Here is a 26,409-nt window from a genome sequence, read left to right on the forward strand (position 1 = left end):
CTAACATAATCACGAACATGAAGGGCCGTTTGCCTGATCACTTCCCTCGATTTATTGGCGTAGGTTTTTCAAACCCGAAGCAACCATCATATTACACCGGTGGGGTTTTTGCTTGCTATCCGGTCATTGTGTGTTGGCCATATTTCATTTGTTGGTGCCATTGTGCAAAATCTCTTCGCATGACTACTCTGGTTTTCGAAGGAGCGCACCGGCATACAATCCGATGTTGGTTGGTCTGTCCACTTGGGGATTACACAGATGTAGAATTCCGGTGTTTGCCAGAGGTTTGGCGCTGATGGACTGGCAAATGCTCTGTCCTCCTCACTTCACGACTGGCTTGGAGACACTTTGTCTCCACTCATCATCACTGCGTTTCTGGCAGTTACCCCCTTCGTGCTCCGGTTTATGCTTTAGAGTGTATATTTAACACGTAAAATGATTGGCCGTGTGATGAAAATAACTCTCAAGCGGCCAACCACGTTAGACGTTAAAATGCCCTTTAAGAACTGCATAAGCGCGCGTATGGATATAGAACCAACTGCGAATGTTATTCTTTAAGCTCAGCAAACAAACCAACAGTCCCTAGGCCACCTACCAATGAACGCACCCGAGTTTCCAGTACTTCGACAGCGCTGACGAGAGAGATTGCTTGTTTTCTGTTGCAATCGTACAACCACCCACCAGCTAAAGTCCTTGGCGCCGTACGCGACAGACTGAGTCCTCTTTTGTATATTTGGGCTCAAGAATACTTATGCTATCTTTTAGCTCATCAAACAAGTGAATGAAGCATTTTTATTTTAGGGATCACGTTGTTTGTCGTTGCAGTGCAACTGTGTGTTCAGAAACCAATCGGTGAGGCCAATTGTTCACCCAAGGCCTTTTGTGAGACTTTTATGCTAGGCCTGATTAATTTCACCACACGAATTTACCCCATTGGTTTTTATCTATCTTGTACAGAAATGTCCGCTACAACCTCATCGGTCCCGATGACTATTTTGCGTAAGTTGGAATTTGTGAAATTTGTAGTGCTTCTCCTATCCACTCACTTCATCATGATTTTCTTTACAAAATTCGAAAAGGTGCAGGATACTTCACAGCACTTACTTGATTTTAACGAGAAACTCAGCATACTCCACTTTAGTTTCTCGTTTACGATGTCCTCCTTCAACCGAAGGTACTGCACAAATCCTCCCCAGGCTTCGGTTGACACGATATCGCAGTACATTTTCCCTCCAGAACAAACTACTCACGAAGGTCGCTGATATCTCGACAGCCCACGGTGATCTTCACCGTTATTGTGGCTTATCCCGTAGGCACGGTCCTCGAATTTCCTTAAACCTTCTAGTTTATATTCTATTCAAAAGCCGTGCCAACTTAAACATAAGGTGGCCTTTGTGCAGCACATTCAATTGAAGATTCCGTTGGCATTCAGGTGGGTCTCCTATTACCACCGACATTAGTTGCAAGCGAGTATACTTCGCTAATTGCGCACAACTTGGATTCAAGTATGTTTGATGGAACCTCTGGGACTGCACCTACCTGATAAGCCCCACGAAAAGCGACACTGGTCATTAGCTGTCGAAGAATTTTTAGCGGCCTTATTAGTAGCATGTTCCGTCAACAACGCACTATGCTATTTTCCTGACTGCTCTTACGCAGTTATTATGGTTGGGCGCTTGAGCAGTCGAACTTTTCAGTGCCTCCTAAAATAGTGATTGTTCAATTTAGCTGGCTACTTCTCGATTACTCTTAACCGAATAGTGACTTCTGGTACTTCAGGCCTTCTCGTGTTTGTACGTGGGTAATAAGGAACCAATCGCCTGACCTGGTCCCGATCGTGCGTATCATTGTACCCTTTCACTTGCGCTCCAAACTATGCCATTTGGTTTTCTTCCGTTCAAAACTTTTCAAATAACCTAGAATTATCATCGGCTACTTACGCGAATAAGTCGTAATAACGTTATTTTAAACCGCACACTGCGTTTGGTGTTTTCAGGGCACGACAATGTAGAGACACATTTCAATTTATTCTAGCGCCAAATTCTCATCCTCAAAGTATCTTTTTGAATAAAAGGTCACCGTTCGCCCTGGATTAGCCTCTTCTGGCTTTTTTGTATAAATACGGTTGTCTTACCCACACACAACTACTAACACCACTTAGTAGTGGCGGATGGTAGCCCAATCCGAATCTCACTTCCATCGGCTAACCCCGGCTCGTCGTTAGCACGGTTCTTCTCCCCCCATCGAGGGTCCCATCACCGGAATCAACCGAAGCTGTTCTTTTGCAGGCAGACTCTTCCACAGAGAACAACTGTTCATGTTAGATTTGGAGATAACATTCAACTCTCTCTTTATGCTTCTTCAAAGAAGGTTGGTCGGTGGTAGATTCCGCGGTGGATAAAAGCTTTCTGTTGTGTCTACTTCTCTAGGCTTAGTCAAAGTCACTCCTAGCTGCTTCGGCAAACTATACAGGTTTTACTGGATAGTGTGCAACTGGGTTGCCGTTGTTGATCCTAACAGTATCATCATTAACATGCTTTTTCATCTTTTCTATCCACTGAGCTATGTGCATTCACATGGGGTTTCCAAGGCGTCTGTTTTGGGAGGCCATGGTCGATGTGCACAAACAGTCCGCTTTTCACTCCGATCAGTCCTATTACATATATTTTGCATACCCGGTTAGCGTTCTGTCCAGTTATCGAATGCGTGTCATGATAAACCGTTAACGCGGTTACCATATCTGCGATTTCATTGTCAAGTACAGTTTATACAATTTCAGGTGCACTCCAGCGCGACTCAAATCTCTGACTCGGTTACTTTACTGGACTGCAACAATTAGGTGTCAGTACAGGTCATGGGAGATTCCACATAGAGTCTGTCACCAGTACGACCTTGCAATTAGGCAGACAGTCCGCGTGCACTTACGGTTTTAATGATGTAATATTCGCTGCACCCTACGTTAGTGTTCTCGTTCACCTCTTTTCCGGTTGTTTCCAGGTCTAGCGAATCGGACGAAGAATTCATGATCTCGAATGTGGGCACTGAACAATGGATTACTCCTATTAGGCATCCTCCCAAGTCCGATCGGCGAAAACGACTCCAAGTGGACAACCCACCTCTCAGGTGTTTGGCTGGCGGTGGCTCTTGCAATAACCTTCGCCAGCCATTTGATCCATCCAGTGTTAGTGATCCCACGACTGTGGTTAACAAAGTCTATTCTCCCCTCACACTCCTACCACCGTGTTCCTCCAACCCAGTTCAATCTAAACATCTAGAGGCTAAACAGCGCTTCTGCTTGGAGCCACCCAAACCTCTAACCATAGACCCGAAGCTATTCATCGGTGCGAAAAATCTCGAGCGTGTGCTAAATAGTGTTATACCTGATTGCTCCGAAACGGTGACTCCTATTGACGATATGTGTACTGTTTGCTGTCTTCCCCTCATCACTCTAGTCTCCGTTCCATTACTGCCTCAGCTGACCGTCACCCAAGTTTGGGATTTAACTGACACTGCTCCTACATACCCCACTGAAACCTATACACCTAGATTGTCGGTTACGAGTATCCATGATCCGGAGATGCAGCGATCCCGATCCGAACTTGTCCCGACTGGTACTGAGGACGTTTCAGAATCATCAGGCTTTGTTTCGAATATTGAGCCGGATCTACCTGTCGCACTAACTCCTTTTTCTCCGCTTGATGACTTCCGTGACATTGACTCCACTTCCACGGTCACTGAACGGTCCTCAACAGAGCCCACTCCTGAGCGTGAGGAGGAAATTGGCAACCGTTCGACGGTTGCACGACGGCCAGTTCAACCGATCCAACCCCATGGGGAATTATATGCGGTTCATCCTGCTTCTAATCTCCCCACTGTCAAAAATAATACCCAATCCTCCAAATCATCCACGTCTAACTCGAAGAATTCCAGCGATACCAGCAGTCTCGACTTAGACTCAATAGTTAGCATCCGGCCAAAGTGCACTGATGAAAACGATGCTGATCCAGCCATGTCAGCCCCCTGCCCCAGTGGTGCTTTGGATAAAGGTCATTCGCAAACAGAGTGTCGTGCAGTCGCGACGGACATTTCCTCTACACATCCAGCAGATGGTCACAAGCCTCCGCGCATGAAGACTTCGAAAAGAGGGCAAATAAAACGGCGTACGCGAACGCTGGATTTGAAACCTCAGGTTAAATCACTACTTTTCCAGTCCATGAGCCCACAACCCGACTTGGTCTCTAGAGAACACCCTGACATCGATTCCCAAGTTAAACCTCCCCACACTCTTATAGAATCTGCAGCAAACGAGGAAATGCTCAGAACTGCGCAGTCGGCTACCTCGTGTTCTCCGGTTCTCCATCGCTCGGTCAGCGAACCTCTCCTCCTGTGGGGATATCCCTGCGGCCTGTCGACAACCTTCTAATAAAATCAAGTCATTTTCACTCTGACCGTCGATTTGTTTCCTGACAAGTGAGTTCCGAGGATAGAATTTGGTCCAACCTATCCGTCTCTAGTGTTGATTCTGAGCGGTTTGCAATGATAAATTATCTTCAGTAGCCAAGCATTAGCCCTGTTGTCTAACAACTTTGCATATTCGCAGTAATCAAGCACAGTAGTCTTTGGTTGTCATTCTTACGCGGTCTGTTAGCAAACGTTGGTGTTTTGTGACAATAACCTTATCGGTTTCTACGAATCAACCGTCCTGCTAACCACATTTCCAATAATCAGTCACTCCCCTAGCGCTTAAAGCGATAATCAAACTCGAAATCTTCTGGTTGGATGTAGTTGTTCGTAATTTTCGGAGTCTAATAGTATTTCAATATTTTTGGTTATTCTGGTAATTGTTACGGAGATATGAAGTCAAGCCCAATTAGCTGAAAGCGTTTGGAGTTTGAGAAGTCAACTGCATGTGCACACAAATGGTTGACGATCCGTGTACTGTGGCCGGAGCCTCTCGCCTATCCCTCGCTATCCGGCAATCAAGCAACCGTTCCTGGGCTTCACAAGTGCAGGTACGCGTGATCCACCATATGGGCCGCCCAGTACACTGACCCGTAATCCAGTAAAATATCAAAGTCCGTCGGTGATCAGGTAGTACGTGTGCATGTTTGCAGCAAACTAACATGGCGGTGAACATGGTCGTACGGAATCCCGAAAGAAAAGATGCCGCGGGTCCGCATGGATACCCTCTAGAACCCCCATTAATTTTATTCCACCTACAACCGATTTACGTTGCCATAAGAAACACAGGCTACTTCATCATTTGAGTTCGCCTGTTTGCAGCGAACCACAGAGCGAGCTTTTGGGAGTTCCTTCCATTGTTCACCATTGTTAGTGCTTCACGCTTAACAGCAAGAGATCTAAAGGTCGAAGAAACTCACCATGACGGTGAGGATAGTCTAACACGACTGTACTATTTAAACAACGGGAAGGAACAGGTGAATTTATGGTAAGTCCCCATGACGGTTAAGATCTCGACACCTCAACTCAGCTGCTGCACCAGCTTATTCCGTTACCGAAGGGAAGCAGGCGCAAACACACCCAGCCGAGTTATGCAAGTGCCTAGTGCGCTATTATCGATAGTCATCTGCAGCAGGCTTTTTCCCTACGTTTCTCGGTGAAATCCATCTCACGTGGTGAAAAGCCAGTGAGTTGAATTAAAAGCCGGATACTGCGTCGAAAAACTTACTGCGCCATCCGCCACTATCGCCATTTTCCCCAAAACAAACAGTCCCCTTGCGAGAAGTGTACTCTATCATAAATTTCATTACCTTAGAGGAATATAAGCCAAATTAGCAAATTTGGTTTCTTCTCTCTTCTCTCAATTTTCCAAGCTGTCGCTTGGATCATTTCTTTAACTGAGTAGAAACAGTTGTAAATTTCGATATACATTAGACCTCGAAAATCAATAGACCACTTTTTTGTCTGACGATCCAATAACTACTTCTAGCCGCTTCCCGTAAACAATTTTCTGAGAACTCAGTAATCCACTCTAACACTGAGGAGACAGCTTCCTCTGCAAACTAACCGAATCCGTATGTTACTCTAGTGCTTATTTGGGGCGGAGAGATGAGAATTTCGCTACCCGAACTCTCGTCCTCGAATGTTGATGTGACAGGAAGCTAGTTGGACTTTGTTCGAGAGCAAACCAGCCGAATACAACGTTCGTCCAGAATCCCGCGCTCCTGTAAATGTTCTAAAGCTCTTCTGTACAACTGCGACTAAGAAGCAAAAATGGTCAATGATGGAGTATAAGACGGCTGGCTAACCGATTTTTCAGCGGGACTGAAGTTAGCTGCCCCATTTTGACTCGGATGCCAACTGGATGCAACATTTCGCCAGTGTCTTTATTCTCTAGCCCCCTTCGTGCTTAACCAGATTTGTTTGGTATAGTTAGGGTCCTTTGTGTTTCATTTGCTGACCCTGTACTTCCCAGTTTATTTCGCGTGCTAATTCTTCTTGGTGTTCTCCCGTACCGATTGGATCTTGCAAGCGTTCGCTGTCGCTGTTTTTCAATCGCTAATTCTCACCAGCACTGGGCGCTTACTCTCACTTTACTAAACTAGTTCCGTTCATGACAAATTAAGCATGATTCTGTTCGTTTCACTAATGTTGGCATGTTACCTCTGCGTTTCAGGTATACTTCAACCGGCTTCCTTTGTGATCAGATATAGCTGAATTGTTTGCCACGTGCTTTCTTCTCTCGTCATCCTGGAGAACCAGATTCTCCAACCCCTCACTTTATGATCCGCCTAATTTTTCCCATTACCACATAAACAACAGAACCTAGCTACTTTCTCTGTCCATGACTACTTATTGCTCTTTTGTAAGTTTCTAAGAGCGATACCACACAATCCGCCAACGGTTTATAGGCACGCATTTCCCATCTGCCACGTTCTCGCCAGTTGCCAAACACTTTTTGATCTTTTTCAAATATCAACCATCATGATCATCCCCCGAAGACCAGTTAATCATAAACGTGACATATAGCATTCTATTCTAGAGTGTTCACTTCTGTTTCCGCTGGTACACAGAATCGTTCTAACATCTGTGATGGAACGCTTCTTTACTTGACACCTGTTTCTGTATAGGTAGTGTTAACTTAGCTGAGACGGTATAATAGACCATACGCAGTTGACCCGTGAGATGCTTTCGGTGACTAAGGCCAATAATGTAAAACTACGAAGTCAACGAAATAGACGTTACGGTTGAAGTGCAAATGAAACGACCGGACATTCCCACGATTAGCGAGTTGTCACCAAAGCTCAGAATTTTGATATTTTCTTTTTTGGGTGACCAATGTGTTCAACAACTTACACGGTGGACTGGAACTCCAAACAACTCAAAGTAAAAAGTGGTTTAGTGGAAGCAGCACTTTATACAAACCATTTTTATCCCTGGAGATTCTTTTACTGAACCTGGTCAGAAAATCTGGAACAAACCAGTACATAGCATACGAATTTGGGGTTCAATCAAATCCTTTACCTAAGATATGTACAAAGGAGGAAGGGGGTGAAGCTGAAACATCAGAAAGTATCAAAAAATAGATCAGGGGGTGTGCACATTTGGACAAAATCTCTGTGGCATTAAGCGCCCTACGATATATACAAGAATATGTGAGTGGAATGAGCAAGCGATTTCGAATCACTAAGACAGTGATGGTTTTGCAGGTGGTGGCGACGTAGGAAGCATCCTGTTGTGATGAAACCCATAGACTATGTATCTTCCGGTTTGCAAATGAGTAAGGACTGAAAGCTTAAATGTGTGAAAGCGCGAATAGCCCGCATCCGCTGAAAGGGAAGTCACGAATGCCAGTGCGTCCGATAGTAGGTGAGGCTACGTCGAAGTTTGGGTGTCCGTGACAACACAAGCTGTATGTCTTTGATGGTGGCACGGTGAATTCTAGAGGACTGTGCAAGGGAATAGCCACCAGAGGGTGGTTCTGAGGACAGTGCGTAGGATAGATTGCTCAAGGATGTTGCAGGGAAGACGTTGGGCTGTGGGACTTCCGAACTGGCTTGGGCAACGTAAATTCCGCTTGTCGGGTTGATCACACCTAGACGGTTCGCACTAAGCAGAGATAGTCTAGTTTGACTGGAGCTGGTGCTCACGTTGTCCTGTCCGGTGGAGGGGTCGGTTATAGCAGAACCGCTAACGTCGTCCATGACATCGAAACGACGTTTACGTTGCGGTCCGATTGCATGCAACGCAGTGAGATTAGCTTGATGTTGTTTTTCGCGTTCGTAGTCCTCCGTGGCGATTCGGCGTGCCATTTCGCGCATGCGAATCTGGTCAGGGTCTTCATTCCGAGATCGTGACTAGACAATGAAACGAAAGGAAACTTGAATTTCGCACGAGTCAATATTTGGCGCAGGTAAACTGACGTTTTCAATCATCCTACTATAAGGTTGAAAAACCGACGACTTATAACTATATGTAAAAACATGAACTACAAAAGACAAAGTAATTAATTACCAGGTAGATGATGCAGATGAAAACATACAATTATACCACTAACCAGCAGTAGGTTCTAGGAAATCGGATGGACGCTAGTTAACTGGATTGGCCGTTCAATTTAACGAGTGGCCTTGAGGCGGCAGTGACCTCCAGGCGCAATTGCTTGGAAGCCTTCGTGCTGCAAGGGATAACTGTCTCCAAGTCAATTATAGTCTGCATGTGCAACTCATCATTGACAGTCTACTGCGTAAATATTGAAGGTCGTGAACATGCACGTGATAAACTGGGGAACGCTTTATGTATTTCAAACCTCGAATATTCGATTGAGCATAGATGTGCACTAGGGTGGGAGGTGGCACTCAGTACCGAGGACTCATCTTGTTCAAAGTGGTCAGTTGCTTTTGAGAATTACCTACTGCCTAGATGCACGTGACTTCCACATGCTGTTTGAATGCAGCTGCTAATACACCTTAAACCCTGGATAGGGTTTAACCGGCATCTAAAGGGCGGGCTGAGCATACTTCACAGAGAAGACCAAGCTCTGGATTCCATGGATGATTGCCGCGTTTCAGTTCGATCGCCATCGAAATTACCGCCGTTCTGTGAATGAAGCTTGGTTGCGCGAAGATTAGAAGCGCGTTTCTCGGAATTCACGCGAAACTTCGTGCATATAATCCACTTGATGTCTAGTGCCGCACAGCTTTCGTTCGAAAGTGCACCTCTGGTCAGCCTAAGGCGTAAAAGACAATGCAGAGCCGCGGGGTTCCGATGTTGCGCGCCGGGACCATTTTAGCTGTTGGGCCTTACTGCGGTTAGAATACAAACAACTGACCGAAGATGCATGGTTTGAACCCCACCCTGACTCTGGGCTTCACATTCCTGCTGCCTACGATTGGATAGATTATTTTCATCGGTTTGCGTGGCAGCTCTCGTTGAATGATTTAGCTTCAGCGATTTTACTGCGAGGTGGCGGTCTACATCCGCCGCCATCTAGTTCCGTGAACACATCAGAAAAAATTCGTAGGATGCCAAAATTAGCAAAAATACGGTAAGATGCTACTTTATCGCGATAAAGATTAGTGTGCGGCTGCCGGAGATGGCTAGAAAGATGTCTTTTCTGCTACTTATTACTCAAAGATGGGAACCAACCCCAGCAATATCCATCCATGAAAGAATACCTGTCACCTGGATGCTGTTCTAGAATAAGCCCTCGTTTATTCTGACAGTTCCCATCTACAATAACCAAGTCTACACGACAGATGAGTATTAAGCGTGGAGCTGTTTTGTAGGGATACACCTATCAACCAAAGCCGCATTTTGGGTTTATCCGAATGACTGTCAGAATCAACTTATAATGAGTTTTATGGCGCGACCACAGCAACAGGTCTCCATTCACCCTTAGGCTTCCTGAGGTTGGGATTTGGCTTCCAGTAGAAGCCAAACTGATGAAGGAACAATCGGTCCTGCTCATATATCATTTTTGCGATCATGCATTCAGCACTTTTGTCTGAGTGAGCCGGGATGAATAAGAAAAGATGATCGTTCAGTTGTAACAACCTTTCGGTTCCTAGCTGCCACGCCACCCAAAGGAAGCACGAGGGCTGGGATACTGCCAGGTTTCCCAAGCCTAGACAGGGGAAGTTGAGAGGCAGAGGCAGAACCACGGACCCTCCGGTGAGTGAATTCGCGCTCTAACTACAGGGCCATCTCGCCCCCCGAGCGGAATACCAGTAGTTGTTCCTACTTTAACACCAGCCAACGGATATATAACGCACCACTGTTTCACTAAATAGTCAGATTGAAGTGTTGAAGATCTCGGTGTGAGGTCGTCAACTTCGTAAACCGTGTATGGAGTCCGCCTGGGTAACGATTCTCGTTGGTTGTAGTTATTCGCTATTGTGTCCGAAGTGCGGCTTATGTGAAGACCACAGACCCTGGATCACCTTCCATACACAACTTGAGCAGCCGTTACCAATGCGATACCGGAAACATAATACCTAATGGGATAACGGTTATGGCGGCCTACTATGGTCCTAAAGGACAGTTAGATAAAGAGAATAGCGGCAGCTGATCTGGTTGTACAACGGGCTGCAATCGGAACCAAGCGCCTCTGTGGACAATAGGTTGTTTCACATGAATTGACTTAACGGTATTCGATAAGATGTGCTGTCGAGTAAGACGATCTGTCCAGTGAGTTGGGCAATTAACCCATTGAACGCAGATCCGTAGCATGATTTTTCGGGGCCGAATCACTCATGCGGCAAGCGAATCACACAATACACCTAATCTCTATCTGTCCAGTGAGTTGGGCAATTAACCCACTGAATGCAGATCCCTAGCATGATTTTTCAGGGCCGAATCACTCATGCGGAAAACGAATTACACCATACACCTAATCTCTGCTCATTCTGGGTAATTAAATCACCCTGTTTAAAGTCCTGTTTGCTCTCAAGATCTGGTCAAGATGCAGCCTGACTGCTTGGACTGCTGGTCAGCAGGAGCAGTCGTGTTAAAGTGATGAACGGTAATTACGCCTTAGCATAGTTGGATATTTGCCTGCATTCATTTAAACCAGAAAGGTCAAACACTCAAATGTGATCAATACGCCACACTCAGTCGGATCATCGCGATAGTCGGATTTTTCGTGTGGCATCTTAGTGGGATTCCAAGGCAAACTAGAGACAAGTCATATGTAGGGAACCAACTTCTCGTAAACTTGGGCCCTGGTCCCATACAGGTGACCTGGGTCGTAGGTTGGCTCTCACTTCTGGTGGGTTGACGGACAACTAAAAGCAGGAGATTTGCCCGTGAGGGATACATGGATTAGAGAACACTAGGAATCCAGTGAGGTCTGGTGGGTTGACGGACAACTAAAAGCAGAAGAGAGATTTGCCCGTGAGGGATACATGAAGTAGAGAACACCAGGAATCTGGTGAGAGGTGCGAGGCCGACCCAAGCAACGTGATCGATCGAGCAGATAACACTATTATTGGACTGGAGTCACCCAGGAAATGAAAACTAAGATCTATTTATATGATGATTTATAGTCGCTAGAGCAGCAACGGGTCGCCTGAACTCCCAAAGTGAGCGACCGGTGAATGTTGATCGGAACCAATGTAGTCTACGAATTCGTGGACACGGCATTCCCAGACAGCTTTTCAACATCCGGAGACGACAGAGCTGCGCGCAATTCGGAGCGTTTGTCAGACCCCACACAGAGAGGAAACCAACCCACGAAGGCAACACTCGTAATGGACAGCAGAGTAATAACAGAAATCACCAGCAAACTGGAGAACACTATGCACCACTAGCTTTATTTACTACATGGTCGAATTCATCGGCAAGCAACAGTCCCGTTGGCATCTTCCATAATCTACAGCAATCCTAATTCTGAGTAATACTCTTGGGAAACGGCAGCGGGGTTTACTCCGAAACCAAAGGGAAAGACTATGGTAAATTCCTCTCCAAATCAACGGCGAAAATGTCAGATAGTTAGATTTGGTAGCAACGGTGCTGGAAATGTATTAAGGTAGACTGTTGGTAGACCCGAACGGGCACCAAACGGTGTCCCTTCCGAGTTGATTGGGAACCTGCAGCACTAACAAGTCAAACCTAAAACACCATCACATGCTGTACTACTACCGTCCATATTTCGCTTCATTCCGATCCATACGGTGGTAGAGGTGACAATCACTTTCTAGCAGTGCACATCACACAAACGGACCCAAAACCCCTCTATTAACTGACGTTTCACCAAGGAACTATCATCATTTATCGACGACTAATCAATGCAGGCGCAATCAAGGTAGCGTAAATCTAACCATTCCTTGAACGTTCGGCAACGTTGCTTCCTGTACAAAAAATATATTGGTGATTTTCAAGCTTTCTAAGAAACAGCATTTCCGAGGGTCCACTTCTTCGTGTTCTGTCAACTATCTGCAGATTGTTTTTGAGTAACACTTTCAATTGGGAAAAAGTCCAAGCTACCGTAAACAATTGTATACGACGACGGTTGATATTCTGTCGATATGTCTGCTTAAAGATGCCTGTAAATGGCCCCTTTAGTCTAATTGAAGAGGTGTTTTACGTCATATACTATCCCCGTACGCTCACTAGAGGACATTCGGGAGTACTGCATTTTACAGACGTAGTTCCGACGCCAACTAGAGATTGGGGTCTTTATACCCGCTCCTCGAGTTCGCCAGAAGCTAAACTGGATTTGGCAGTACGGGTTCTCACCATACAGTCAATATTCAGACCACACGCGAAGACACTACCAAAACAAAAGTGTGTACGGTAGTTTAGAAAACCTATTCTAGTCAATATGGGTGGAGGGGAACCGCGCCACGCGAACCGTTACCTCACATTCAAGAATAGACAAAAATTTAAATTCGGCACGAACCCCGAAACGAATAGTGCATATTTGTATGGAGACGCTATTGCAGCCCTCAGTGAAACGGACCACATATCCAAATGTCGTGTTGAACAGATGCCGACAGCAGCGTGATTAAAACGCTGCTTTTAGGCTTCACAAATTGACAGTTGCTGGTGGAAGAGAAGTCCTCTCAGGGTAGACATGTGATCAATGCATTTAAGACTCTGACCAAGGGCTGTTCGATTTTCAAGATTCAGTCTGCTGAGGCAATATCCTATGTCTAGCCATGGAACACCTGTTTATCAGTCAGAAAGACAAACTTATTGCAATGCTTGGATTGAGATGGAGCTATTTCTTTCATCCTTTGCCACTCGTCAGGAAGTGTAACGCGTTTCGTTATGATAAAAGCTATCTTCTCGCTATCAAGCCAAACGGAAACTTGCATGTCTTGACTATACCCATCGGAAACGAGAACACAAAGAAGCAAATGGGCGATTTTAGTAGGGAAAAATAAGCAAGCGATTGATGTGAAGCAGTATTTTTACCAGAAAGCTCTTCAAAAGATTAACACCAATTCTGTTTTATAGGTGGTGGTAAACTATCTGCAGATGTAGATGGAGTGGGCGGTGACTGTTCTAAACCATGAATAAGTCCAGTCCATACAGCACTAATGAAGATTTTCATCCACCATAGGTATGTAACGACATTCGAGTATCATTGAAAGCATGACAGCGGAGGCTGGAGGGAAAGTAATAAAACCGGAAATCCTGTCTTACTTGGCCCAACGACAACCAACCTGTTGTCTGGTGAACTTATCAAAGTAATGGGCAGATAAGGCCAGTTCGATAAACGTGAAAAACAGACTGCCAGTTGTGAGTGCCTTCTTCAGTATAATCTAACTTCGAGCAAAGAGGTTAGTCGTCGATTTGGAAGCGCTCAGAAAGTTTGGTGGGTCTGCCGAGTACTCACCAAACCTTCCCGAAGCGACCGCTATTTGCGTTTTTCCGAGGCCGCAATGCTATTCGTAACCTATTATCTTTCCTTTCTGAGAACCAGTTAACTGGACGCCTATCATGGCATCACACAAATGTGACTGCTTGCTAGTCAGTCATCCTTGTAACTGTCAGTGTCGTTGGATGTGTTCATAACACGTGGTTGGAAAAGTCCTACACACGGCATGGGAAGCTTATCTGATATCAGAAATACCAGTTCATATATACGTACTACGAGAGCACCGAGAATATATACAGGCACTAGTGATTCGCAGTGTGAAGTAAATTTGGACTCCAGCCTACGAACGGTAGGTAGCTCACACAACCAGACTTTATCTTCGCTTTCTTGACGGAGAATTTCAACCCCAACCTTCAAATGTAAATTTCACGTTTATTGAAGGGACTGGTCAGACGAAACGGACATGAGCAGATACACTGCATACGGAAAGCCATAATTAGGTACATATTTCTGTATTATGTATTAACGTTGAATTCAGCACTAGTATTAAACTACCTCGACTGACGCCATAATAATTTGGATTTGTTTATTTACAAGGACACGTCAAGCTGTGATTCACTTAAATGTATCGGCAACGGTCAGGTGGTCTCAAGGTAAACAACCATGCAGGACATTGAGAAAACAATATGTGGAAACAGGCCAAGCGGACGGGCATACCTTGGCAGCTTTAAGTATAAAGTCCTTTTCCAACTCCGACTGGCGCATTCTATCATGCTCATCAAGTTTCTGCAGAAACCGAAGTTGCTCGCGCGTGCAGTCGCTTTGAACCAGCCGTGGGTCATCAGGCAGACGTTCTAATCGATGTGAAACGACTGCGCTAAGTCGGGTGAGGAGAGATCGAGCAAGTGCTTGTAACCCATGTGATAAACATACAACCGCATCCTCAGTCAAAGATAATGACGGGTCGTGATTACCTAATACAGTCCGAATTTGATGTGGAGGGAAAAAAGGTTGATCTTTGGAAGGAGACAACAAACTGGTGGAAGTTCTAACTTCATCGCCATTCAAGTCTTGTTTTCGTTCTAAGCTGCTGGTTCTGTCGAAAAGGGAAGATGAAAGGCCGGACAACTGTGAAGTTGTTCGGCTCACAGATAAGGCATTGGAATTCATAGAGGTAGGACCACTTGGAATGCCCAACTTCGGTCGTACCATGGAAGGCACACTGGATGCAGTTTTTAAAGGGGTTAAATTCACAGTAGTGGATGAGGAAATGGAAGGAGAAGGGGCCAAAACTGGTCTGAGAGTGGGATAGGATGTTCGGATAGATGTGGCAGCTGCCGTGAGTCTCGTGGTGGCCACTGTTGGGAGGGATGAGTTTGGAGTAACTGTGTTTGACGTTGAGGAAGAGACAACTGTACTCAGTGGTTGCGTTAGCCGATACTTTGGAAGTGGTCCTATGCTCGTCGTGGATAGCTGGGTCGTAGATAAGGCCAACGGGGAGAAAGACGAACGAGGAGGAGCTGGGGCCAGTAATGGAGGTTGGGTGTGTGGAGCACGTGCGGATTGGATGGTTGAAGGTACAGTACCAGCATAAGTCACGGGTGTAGGGACAGAGCTTAAGAGGGTACCTACGATGCGTGGTTGAGTACCACTTGGGGTAGACAAGCGCGTGACGGCTGGTTGAGAAACAGAACCACCAGGAACAGAGACGCTGGCATTTGGTCGAACTTGCACTGTAACTGTTCCAGGATTTGGGGTAGATAAACCACCCGTTGTCATTGGAGGAGCGGAGGAACCACATGTGTCTTTTGACAATGGTGCGGAAGGGGGAATAATGTTTGGCAAACGGCATACTCCGTTAGCTAGGTCCCTGCGAAGTGCGTCTATGTTGTCCTTGATAAATGGCCCAATGTCTGTGGAAGTATTCGCACTCTTCAAATTGACGCGCAGCTGTGTACAGAATGAGGTGGCATCCAGTTCGGCGTTCTAAAAGGAAAAAAACTAAAATGACCGAAAGTACACGAACAACGTGACAGGAAATTGAGTGGTGGAATCCCGTCCAAATAAAGTTAACTTCGTAGCATCGGGTAAACCGACAGCAAACGAAGACCATAAAGTATGTCCAAGACGTTCATAAGTTTAAACAAACTTCCTTTAACAACTACTGGACAGATATAGTGGCCACGGCGATAAAAGCAGCCCTCAAAACCTCTGGCTTTACAGAGTAGGACAAAATTGCTTCGTGCCTCAGAAAGGGTATTTCCACGTACCACAGCTTGACGAAGACTATCAAACAGTTCATTCTCAAAAACGGACCTACTGTATCGGCATCGGTAAACTGATACCCGCAATGGATTCTTGTATTTTGTCCAGTTGTCCAGTGGAACCATATTACACAGCGAAAAGTATGAATTTTAGGGAGAGACATAACCATTTTAGGAGTGAGGTGTACTAATTTTCGCCAGGAACAACGCGCACTAAACTGCCGCGTCTGGTTTAAACTTCTCCATATAACACACCACATGACGTCAATCAAATCGGTAATGTTGATCACCATGATTCTCAATTAGCCAGACTGAAAAGTGCTTCATGACATAAGGTTGACATCCTTTTCACAACGGAGACTATCAACTCAGCATCTGTCCCACTGTTCGTGAGAGACACGTGCGGGGTGATAAAGAGCAGTGGATTCTCCCGAAGGTTATTATGGTAAAACATGAATCAAACTTGAAAGGGCGAATCTCTCTAGTGGATGCGGTTCTCATTAATCCTCTGCCTGGCCAGGCTGGAGACTTCAGGAAGTGGTAGTCAGTCGATGCCAGTGACGTTCGCGCTGTGTTTTCCAGATTGTCTGATTAGGCGATTGGAGGAGGCATCACAGGATGTTTGGGATAGGCCAGGACTACGTCTCTTACTGGCCCTTTTCCTTTATTTCCTGTTTGAGGCATTAAGTATAATTAAATATACCTTGTGGTTGTACGGCGATGAAGCAACATGGTCAGCGCCGATGTTGCCATCCCTAGTGATGAGTGAATGGTAGAATCATACCTATCTAATCCTCGAAATGCCTCAGTGGTGCCGATAAACCCGAGCACAGTACGAAAGGAAATATAAGACTACGACAAGGGTTACTTCCGGCCATTGCGAGGAGGTTTGGGGCTCTTGGGCATCATCATTGTAGCGATACATTGGTTTCTACAATACTACATAGATCAATATCGGAACTGAGGTTGAGATAGCCTAGTCGTCAAGCGCGGACTTATTAACAGGAAGGTTCGTGGTTCCAATATAAACTCGATATCTCAACTGGTCCTGCCTAGACTTGGACAACCTGGCAGTAGTTAAGCTCTCGTGCTTCGTTTGAGTGACACGGCTGGCAGAAGCCGAAATGATGGTTCAACTGAACGATTATTCGTTATTGTTACTATCAGTCCTCTAGCGCCACTGCCCGTTCATTTTCATTAAAGCTTCTCGTTGGGATGCTGATCGACACTTAATAATCGCTTAGCTGTAACACCCTCTCGGAGACCAATTGTCGCGTGAACCGAAGGAAGCACGAGAGCTGGGACACTGCTCGCGTGTCCAAGCCTATATAGGAGCAGTCAAACCACGAGCCTTTCCGTCATTAAGTTCGCGCTTAACCACTGAGCTATCTCAAACTCAGTTTCGAGACCTGATCTATGTAGTACTATAAAAACTCTTCTCAGATGTATCACGTTCATCTTTCAATCAAAACCGAAACACACTATGGTTACTAGTAAAAGGAGGTGAAGGGTGGAAGCGAAGATGGCTCTGTTGAGATCGTCACCATTTCGGTGCAAGAGAAGTGAAACCAGCACCGCGGCACAGACCGGGGAAACAAGCAACTGTCGCCCATCCTCAAGTGAAACAGTCCTATTCAGAGTTTGAGTGAATTGGAAGAAAAATTTATTCAAAGTCTGACTGGTGCTCCATGACCTCCTGGTAAGAATGCGAAAACCACGGCCCCTAATCCATCTGGAGTGACCAACTTCAGCTTAGACTACGTAGATTTTGTCTCAGGTCGTTTAGGGTGGAGGTCAGCGATCAGAATACTCAAATTCAATTAACGCCCTTGAAAAAGTTAACTGTTGTGGGAAAGCGGTGTAGAACACCAGTGAAGAGTATAAAGAATTGTTACGAGATGCAATCTTTGACGTTATGAAACAAGTTTCAAAAACTTCTCATACATCGAATCCGATGACGAACCATAGGCTATGGAGCAAACAAATTAGTTATTGAACTGGACACTGAACAAGGAGCAGATATGACACTTACCACGAGTGCTTGGATCAACCGGAGAACCGCCGAATGTGTGTCCGCCGCAACGGTTTTCGATAATTCCAGTAACTGGTTTAGAAAGCCAACCAGTTTTCCCGCACCTGATGCTAATGACTGCGTCGACGCTACGCCTGGAAGTTTGGAATAAGCATCGCGAGTTTATATTCCATCAGCAGGAGGCTGAAAGAAAAACATAAAGAAGGAAAACAATAAGCTCCCGAAACCGAGTTGAACACAGAAGCACATACCAAAGTGGCCATGGTCGTAGTAATATTCGTCCGCTGAAAATGGAGCAACGGTATGCTACACTGTATGGCGAGTTAATCGTTTGGCCGACAAAGTGTCGCGCATCAATATGCAACGACAGTCACACCAGTGAGAATTACCTCACGCAATCTGGGTATATCGGTGGTGTTAGAGAACATTCAGCTATATTCCATGACTTCGCACGCTACTCGAAGTAACTCTGGGTCAATCCCATAAGCACTCATTCTCAGATATCCCACAAAACTTCTAACGCAAAAATGAGTAAGTGAAAATTCGGTCGTATCAAAGTCGGGGAGGTTCATTTACCTACATAGGCAGGTGGCGTACGGTGTGAGCATTTGAGCAGGGCAAACAGCGGACTAGATAAGGTCTTTCTAAGGTAAATCCAAAGGAAATATCGCCGAATCGTTCAATAGATAAAGCGTATCAGGACACAAATATTCATGTTCAGATTAGGGTGCTGCGGCCTTCTCAGACATGCCCAAGCTATTGGATTATTCACTGGCTACTGATAGTAGATAAGTAGCCTACTAAAAAAGAAAAGAGCCGGCCGCATTCCGTAAGAGGAGATGCCCTGGAAGTGACACTTGTCAACCGAGTGATTATGTATGGGCGTAAGTGGAAAGAAAAAGTGGAAGCAACTAAACTTGGCCTCCAAGATCAGTCTAAAACAGGTAAAGCGCAAAAATGAGTCGTCCGTTTCAACAGATAGCTGTCCATTTCAATTAAGCCATCATTGCTTACAGCTGTCGGAATTTACGTCTCAGTGATCTAGAGGCCACATTATTAGTACCGTTCCCACGCAGGTGGCACTCAAGAAACCGGGACAAGCTTCGCACACAGTTCATACGTTATGGTCTCGCAACATTATGCTGCTAGCCCACCTTTTCAACAAACGTAGGCACCTTCGATTTCATTCACCAACGGCGTCTAAAAGGTCTTTGATTCCCCAAACACATCATCTGTGACGAGGCTGCAACTACAGAATTAGTGAAATCGCTGTCTTCATTATGTTGCTCCACTGAGCACCTCACTATTCTTATTTCTAAATGTTGATGAGGGGTGAAGCTGAAACAGATGGATCATCCATTGGCTTCCGACGAATGGAGCAAATTGAGCCAGCTAATTTGTAGCTATGACTAGTCAATTGTCATTACGCAATCACCTTTCTGTCCCACCATTTCTGTTAGCCTCTTGCATATGGTATCGCTAAATTCATCATATAGCTGTTGACACCAAGTGAAAAGCGTATTCTTACATTTGAACATCCCGGTAGCGCTTTAACAAATTTTATTCTGCCATTCACACTCGGCTACTGGACACTTAATATTGTCGTTTTATCTGGTCTGTTGACCTTCAGTACACAAGTATGCGGTGCCTGTACAATGAGACCCAACAATGAAGCGCAATTTAAAAAGCTTGTCCGAAAAAACTAGGGACGATCGTTGCTCCATCAGCTATTTTCAGCAGAGAACCACCATGCCTGAGAAAACCAAGTGGCAATGTGGATGAGTACATGAGGCGATAGCTAACCTTAGTACAAATACGTAAGGCGCTTTTCTGTGTAAATGGTTCGTCACAATGCTGTGCAAAAAAACAGTTCAACCAAACAGCAGCCCAAATTGAAGTCAAAGACTTTAAGAATGTAGGTACTCATCCAGTTTGATTGAGGCACATGCATCGCAACGTGCAAGTTCATGCCTCGGAATGTGTACTCTCAGAAAATGTCCTCTTGCAATTCAAACAGGACAAGGAATTTCGGATGGCTTACGTACCTCGGTCGTTGTACCAACTTTGACGGAAGTACCTGATGGGGTTGGCTCATGAATCTCGACCGTCCGGATCAATTCGTGTCAATTCGTAGAAGAGGCATGACAGTTTATCCACAAAGCAGTGATGTCCGAAGTTATGCGAAGGGTGCCGAACACAATCAACATTAGTGGCTTTCCAGTATTCATACAGTTAAAGAGTGACCTCTCGGTCAAAAGGACTACAGTGTACGCACAAAACGACTGCACCATGGTCTCAAGAGAGCATACAGCCAGTGGACCACATATCGAAATTGGCATGCAACAGAAGAGTGCTCGAACCACCAAGAAATCCTGACAAATACCAGGCGCCCTCAAGGGCTGTACTTAACACAGGACATAACATAATTCGAAAATGAAATCTTTTAGCTGTAACTACGGAATCACACCATAAAAACGGATGCGCGATCAAAAGGCACTCCAATGTAAATAGAACGCAAGACGTAGGGGATGGTAAGCACATGGAGATAGGTTTTAGATAGTCCAAAATGACGATTGGAGATGTGCGAGTACCGTCAAGAATAGTCGCTAGAGAAGTATTCGAGATTTAGGAAGCTTGAGCCGTCCAAAATTCATGCAATACTGTCAGGTTGTCCAGGGCTAGACAGAAACAATCGAGAAACTGAGGTTGGGTCTGAATCAAAAACCTTCCGGTCCGTAAGTTGGCGCCTTAACCACTGAGCTATCTCGGGCTCCTTCAAGATAAAGGCTACGGTCGAAACCCCTGATCGGTCCCATATCCACACTTGACGCATTTGCACTACTTCTGACATGACAGAGTCTCAGCTCAGTTCCCTGTCTGATCCTCCCATATTGACGCCTTCAGGAGAAGAACCTTCAATGATCCCGAAATTGGTCAAAAACCCATGTACATCTCAGCTAATTTAACGTGCATGTAAAGAAAACACTGGAAATCCTGAAGACTTCTGGACGCTTCATCGGCGACCAACACTCATCAGACATTGGAGCACGACTGATCATTGGATACACATCTCCGGTCAGTTAGAGCTCATTTTGAGGCTGGATCGCGTCTGACTAACCAAGCTTAATGGTTGCGGTGGTGCCTAACTGCGAGCTGTAAGAGGATTTCGGCGTAGAGTTCCGACTAATAGGTCCATAATACATCCCCTGACTTTGAAGTCAGGGGTGGACTGGCAGTTACCGGCCTGGGTTGGAGATAATGTACGTCCAGCGTCGCGATCGTAGTGCTTGTTTAGGTTCGGCCTCTAACGGAGTTACCGCAGTGGATCCAAGATCAAAGGTGTCCAGAAGCACTTCTAGATTCAGCGAGAGGATATGTGAATGCATCGGTAGAATTTGGTTTGCGTGTCGGATCCAGTGAGCTGGGCCAACTGGAATCATGTACAGCAGTCTACCGTGCCGGGGAAAGATGTACACTTAGTTGTAGATCAGGTGGTGGTTGACCTGTTAGCTGAGCTTGACAATATGCTTGCAAACGTTTCGTCACCAACCGTGAAGATATCGTTCGTTCAGCTATAGCACCCTTTCGGTGCCTAACTGCCATACAACCCGAAGGAAGCAAGACGTTTGGAATTCTGCCAGGTTGTCCAAGCCTAGAAAGGGGAATTCGAGAGGCAGTGGTCGGATTCTCGAACGACGGACCTTCCGGTCAGTAATTTCACGCTCTAACCACTGAGCTAGCTTGCCCCCGTGGAGATATAACCAGTGAGTGGTTGGGTGGGTCACCCAACGATGACTCATTGACACGCAAGGAACACTGAATCTGATAAACAAAGTTTTCGTTTGTTTGAAAATCAGTCTATAGGTCGAGTGATGGCCTAGAGAAGGCTTAGGAGAGAAGACGTTTGGTATATATTTAATCAGGACGTTCAGGACCCATCGATCCAGATTAGCAGCGAAACTACCCTTGCTCAGATCATAACACTTCAAAGGAGCAATGAATAAAGGGTTTGAACAGGTACCTACATCGTGGTTCGAAATGACTTCGTCTTGCCACTATATAACCACAAAAATGCGATTACACGAGAAAACGAAGAACAACATACGTTAGAATGATCAACTGAAGTGCACGTTCCCGTTCAAACAAAAGTGGCATATTCGGATGCATTTAAGTGGTTCGGAAGCCATGCTCACTTTTGATGGGTAGGGTAGTCACACACCGTACTAACAGGGGAACAAGTCGGTTTCACTAAACTAAGCACTATATGGACCGAAACTCTCTGAAAATACTTCCAACGGAGATCTCTCTTTGATGTCACGTTTAATCAGTATCTTGAAGCATCTTCCAACCTTTAGATTCCTCTACCCTGAATATAACACTTCTGATCTCTCTAGAAGGGGATGAGTATCACTTTGTGGCCAGAGCCTACTGTAGCGGGTAGAACTGTAGGAGCATCTCAAAGAACATGGATTTATCAAGGCCTGGGATGAGAACAGGAGTCCTCGGGAAGCGTGAAGAGCACGGTAGCAGCCGAGTTGAATGTGAACGAATGAACCACTATGACAAACAGAGAAACCCACGTGAAACCCTAGGTAATCGTAAATACCTGCGCATATCCGTTGATCGGAACAACTCCGAAATGTTTACCAAACTGCCAAAATATACACCGACTACGAAGGATAATATATAAAAAAGAAACTCACGCGGCAAAATGGGTGTGTTCGTCAGTATTCCGTTAGCAGGTGAGACGGTTTGACCAGACCCAGCACTGCGGACATGCATTACGTTGGGTGAATTAGTCAGCCCCGATCTTGGTACAAGGTAGACGGGATTCACCATCGGTGACCGTGTAAACTGTATGAAAAGTGGATAATTTATGTTGAACGGCAACGCCCCTGTCCACAAACGGGTTAAAAAATGTAACATTCCTTTGAAAGACACCAAATAGAGCAACAGCTAGTTTGTGCGCTTCCCCCCTATGCACATCGTAACGTATTGGCGCTAAATTACGAACTGAGTCTGAACGGTCTGCAAAGATATACAGCACACACCCCAAAAGTCCACAGGAGTGGCACTAAAATGACATGTGATGGAAATCTGACGTCAACATCGATGGTCGGAAGGACTGTCACAATTGGGTAAAATCAAGTTTCGTTACACAACAAGTTAAAGCGGTGAGTCTACCTAACTTCGGGACACGCAACAGCATTTGATGGGTTTTTTTGCATTCCATCCGAGGTTCGGTTCAACTTCCTTATCGTTGGCGTGCTACCTATGCCATCGGTAGACCTCTTCCAAGACAGACTGTGTTTCGACAATGAGTAGAAAATTGTTGCTTTTTTCTACATTCCGACTTAGGGATGTCTTGGGCCCATCCTTGGGTGTCATGTACATGCAACCTGAACACCCTGGTGACCAGTGAGGCCGAAAGGTATGGGAACACAATGGCATACGTACATAGGGTGCAGTCGGTAGATTTCGTACTAGTTTATAACCTAGGTAAAATTACACTGATATGACCCAAACAGAGTGAAACTCGTCGTGTACTGTCAATATGAAAATTCTGGCTACAGAGCTGACAAAAGTGATACATGAGAATGGGTAGCTGTAGTAACGTTAATACAGTAGCTATTAGGTAATAAAAGAGCATGGGATAAGTAAGACAAGTGTCAACCGATTCGAACATCAGATTCGAGGCACCATTCTCCTATAGTTAAGAATTTCCGTTCAAACTTTAAATCACTCACAGCTGACAATAAGTGACGAAAACTTTTAAAATAGCATTAAACTGTCATGCCACATCGGACGTCAAGTAATAACAGCCAGGTCGCCCTACTTGTTGAATACCGTAAAGTGGATAAGCGGAAATAGGATATTGCTGAAGCCTCCTTTCTAATTCATATACGTTTTCTTCCCAACTTCCCACCCCATACACTTTGTGGAAGTAAAGCACATGCCGAAAGACAGGAAAACTCGATCAATTTATTCAAAACACCTGCGCCTTCTCTTTGAAGGCGAGGAAAGTGTAATTTGCATACTCCAGACCAATGTTTTCGTTTGATGCTAGCAGAACACCGGGATATTGAAGACCTTCCAGTGTTCGTGTCATTACCTCATCGATCACGAAATTATATAAGAATTAAGGGAGTGAGCATCCTTAGCGGATAACACTTTGTGTGCGTCACGAAGAGACTAGACCTTACCGTGGTGTGGCGGTTTGTGTACCTCGGAGACCCATTGAGCTATACTGGGGGGTGTTCACGCGACATTCACAGAGTCTGACAAACACACTCTCCTTGCCCTCCAGGTTGGGGGTTGGAACATGTGGCGGCTTGTTCTGTAGAAATGGTAATACATTTGCATTTCCCGCCAAACACCGCTGCCTTGCGGTTAGGCTTTTGAGAAAAAGGCTTTGGTTGAGGACTCTAATCGTCCTCCTGTCTAGGTGTGGGCGTCCTGGCAGTATCCCCATTCACGACTAACAATACTCTCATACCACATCGGCCGTCGCGTGGTGTCATCAGCCGGGTCGCCTTACTTGCTGCATACAGCAGCCTAGGTAAGCGATAACATGTTACTGCTGACGCCTCCCTTCTTACACTTTCACGTTTTCCGTTTTCCACCCTGCCCAGTCCAAATTTGAATACTTTCTTCGCAGGTCCCAGCTCTAGGACTGACCGTTTTGCTCGCCCTGCGTCACACACAGCAGCAGCTTCTGCAAGTCCGCCGTCCACCGAGACGAGTTTTGTTTTTTTCGTGCCTCCTTCAGGTGGCGAAAACCGCGAGGTGGACAGCACATGATTCGGCAGAAAGGTGAAAGAGATCACGAAGGGTTTGTGTGTTGTTGGTGTTGTACGCCTTCCTGATGGGGTCCCCGTGACCCCGTCTGTGCTTGGCTGGAGACGTTGCAAGAGATGGCGGCTAATCGATTTCAGTGGCGTCCGTGCTGTCAGTTTATTTCCAGATTGTCTGATTGAGCGGTTGGAGGTATACGCACCTCAGAATGCTTGATATAGGCCAGCACTAGGTCCCCTAGCTCACCCACTCTCTCTGGATAACCGACTCGAATGGACTTTGGAAATCCAGAAACACTAAAATAGTGGGTCGTCTGTACGTATGACATTGTTCTGAAAGTGTGAACGTCTGGTCAATGCGACCCCTACCAGACCGGATTCCCGCTTGTTGCTGTCGAGTTTGTTTTTCATGAGCCATTATGAGGCAATGGAGGACGGTTGACACTAGGGTCCAAGCTGATCCCCCTGCGGTTGCCACACTCACTACGAGTCCCTTTTATGAAAATGGGCATTATCATCGACTCTTCCCAGTTGTCTAGAACAGTCTCCTTTTACCAAATGCACGTAAACATATCAGACAAGCGCTGAACGAAGACTTCACCCTCATTTTTGAGCAATGCGGGTGGGAGATCACCCGGAGGACAAACTCGGTGGCGCTTGAGAAAACATATGCAGTCATAAACCGCCGAGGCCGTAGGGGGTTTCGCGCTCACCATCCAGGGTTCAACATCAGCTGTAGGCTCCAGATGAATGGAGGCTGCTGGCTACGATAATCATTGTTCGAAGTAATCGCCCCAACGGTCAAGACATTCTTCTTTATTCGAGATTGATATGTCATCACCATCATCATCATCATCGACAGCGTGACATCAGTGTTCAACACCGATGCTTCACTGCCGTACAACCATGATTTATTTGAAGGCCTTATTGTAAAGAAAAGAGTAAATGTGGACGGGGAAGGAACTTAGTGCTAGCTTACCACAATCATTCCGAGGTGCCTACACCTCCAGACATTCACTCAGGCAATCTGAATAGAAACTGACAACAAGAACGCCACTGACATCGGTTGGCAGCCATATCTTGTAGTGTCTCCAACCAGGCACAGTGGGGATCACGCGGTCCCCATCCTGGAAGGCGAGTAGCACCGACAGCACCCAAGCGTTTCGTGATCTCCTTCATACTCCTCTGCCAAGTCAAGGGTTGGCCACCTCTCTGTTTACGCCACTTCGAATTGGGCATGGAAAACAGCACTCCCTTCGGCAAACGATGGTTCGGCATACGTAACACATGTCCCAACCAACGCAGCTTCTGGTGCTGGACACATTCTTCAATGGAAGTACCCGTTACACAACCGAAAACACACTTTCTAACTGCCTTGTTACGGATTCGCCGACACCAACCCACACGAGCTATGGTTCTGAGACAACGATTGTCGAACACCTGAAGGCGTCTCAGTTCCGCTGCTCGAATAGGCCAAGTCTCACAACCATACAACAAAACAGCCCGTACTGTAGCTTGATACACACGTCCCTTAAG

At 45.8% G+C, this 26,409-nt stretch overlaps 3 protein-coding genes across 3 annotated transcripts in view; 2 read left to right on the forward strand and 1 right to left on the reverse strand.

The window, feature by feature from the left end:
- The window catches only part of T265_04365 (hypothetical protein), a gene marked incomplete at both ends in the record, with an annotated part of 54,237 nt that extends 47,239 nt beyond the window's left edge, over nucleotides 1–6,998 (forward strand). Inside the window, 3 exons of the mRNA XM_009169086.1 lie at nucleotides 958–999; nucleotides 2,998–4,470; nucleotides 6,638–6,998. Of these exons, the coding sequence (XP_009167350.1) occupies nucleotides 958–999; nucleotides 2,998–4,423 (1,468 nt within the window). The remainder of the gene's footprint in view (nucleotides 1–957; nucleotides 1,000–2,997; nucleotides 4,471–6,637) is intronic.
- A 314-nt stretch (nucleotides 6,999–7,312) lies between these two features.
- Nucleotides 7,313–26,409, reverse strand: part of T265_04366 (hypothetical protein) — a gene marked incomplete at both ends in the record, with an annotated part of 26,387 nt that continues 7,290 nt past the window's right edge. Inside the window, 4 exons of the mRNA XM_009169087.1 lie at nucleotides 7,313–8,318; nucleotides 14,501–15,769; nucleotides 18,080–18,213; nucleotides 22,783–22,933. Of these exons, the coding sequence (XP_009167351.1) occupies nucleotides 7,803–8,318; nucleotides 14,501–15,769; nucleotides 18,080–18,213; nucleotides 22,783–22,933 (2,070 nt within the window). The remainder of the gene's footprint in view (nucleotides 8,319–14,500; nucleotides 15,770–18,079; nucleotides 18,214–22,782; nucleotides 22,934–26,409) is intronic.
- Nucleotides 10,029–15,094, forward strand: T265_13494 (hypothetical protein; the record flags this gene model as incomplete). The annotated part of the gene is made up of 2 exons (XM_009169109.1): nucleotides 10,029–10,131; nucleotides 14,871–15,094. Coding segments are annotated over 2 exons (324 nt in total), but the record flags the coding sequence as incomplete, so codon positions are not given.

The sequence above is a fragment of the Opisthorchis viverrini genome (assembly GCF_000715545.1).
Source record: "Opisthorchis viverrini unplaced genomic scaffold opera_v5_71, whole genome shotgun sequence".
NCBI lineage: Eukaryota > Metazoa > Platyhelminthes > Trematoda > Opisthorchiida > Opisthorchiidae > Opisthorchis > Opisthorchis viverrini.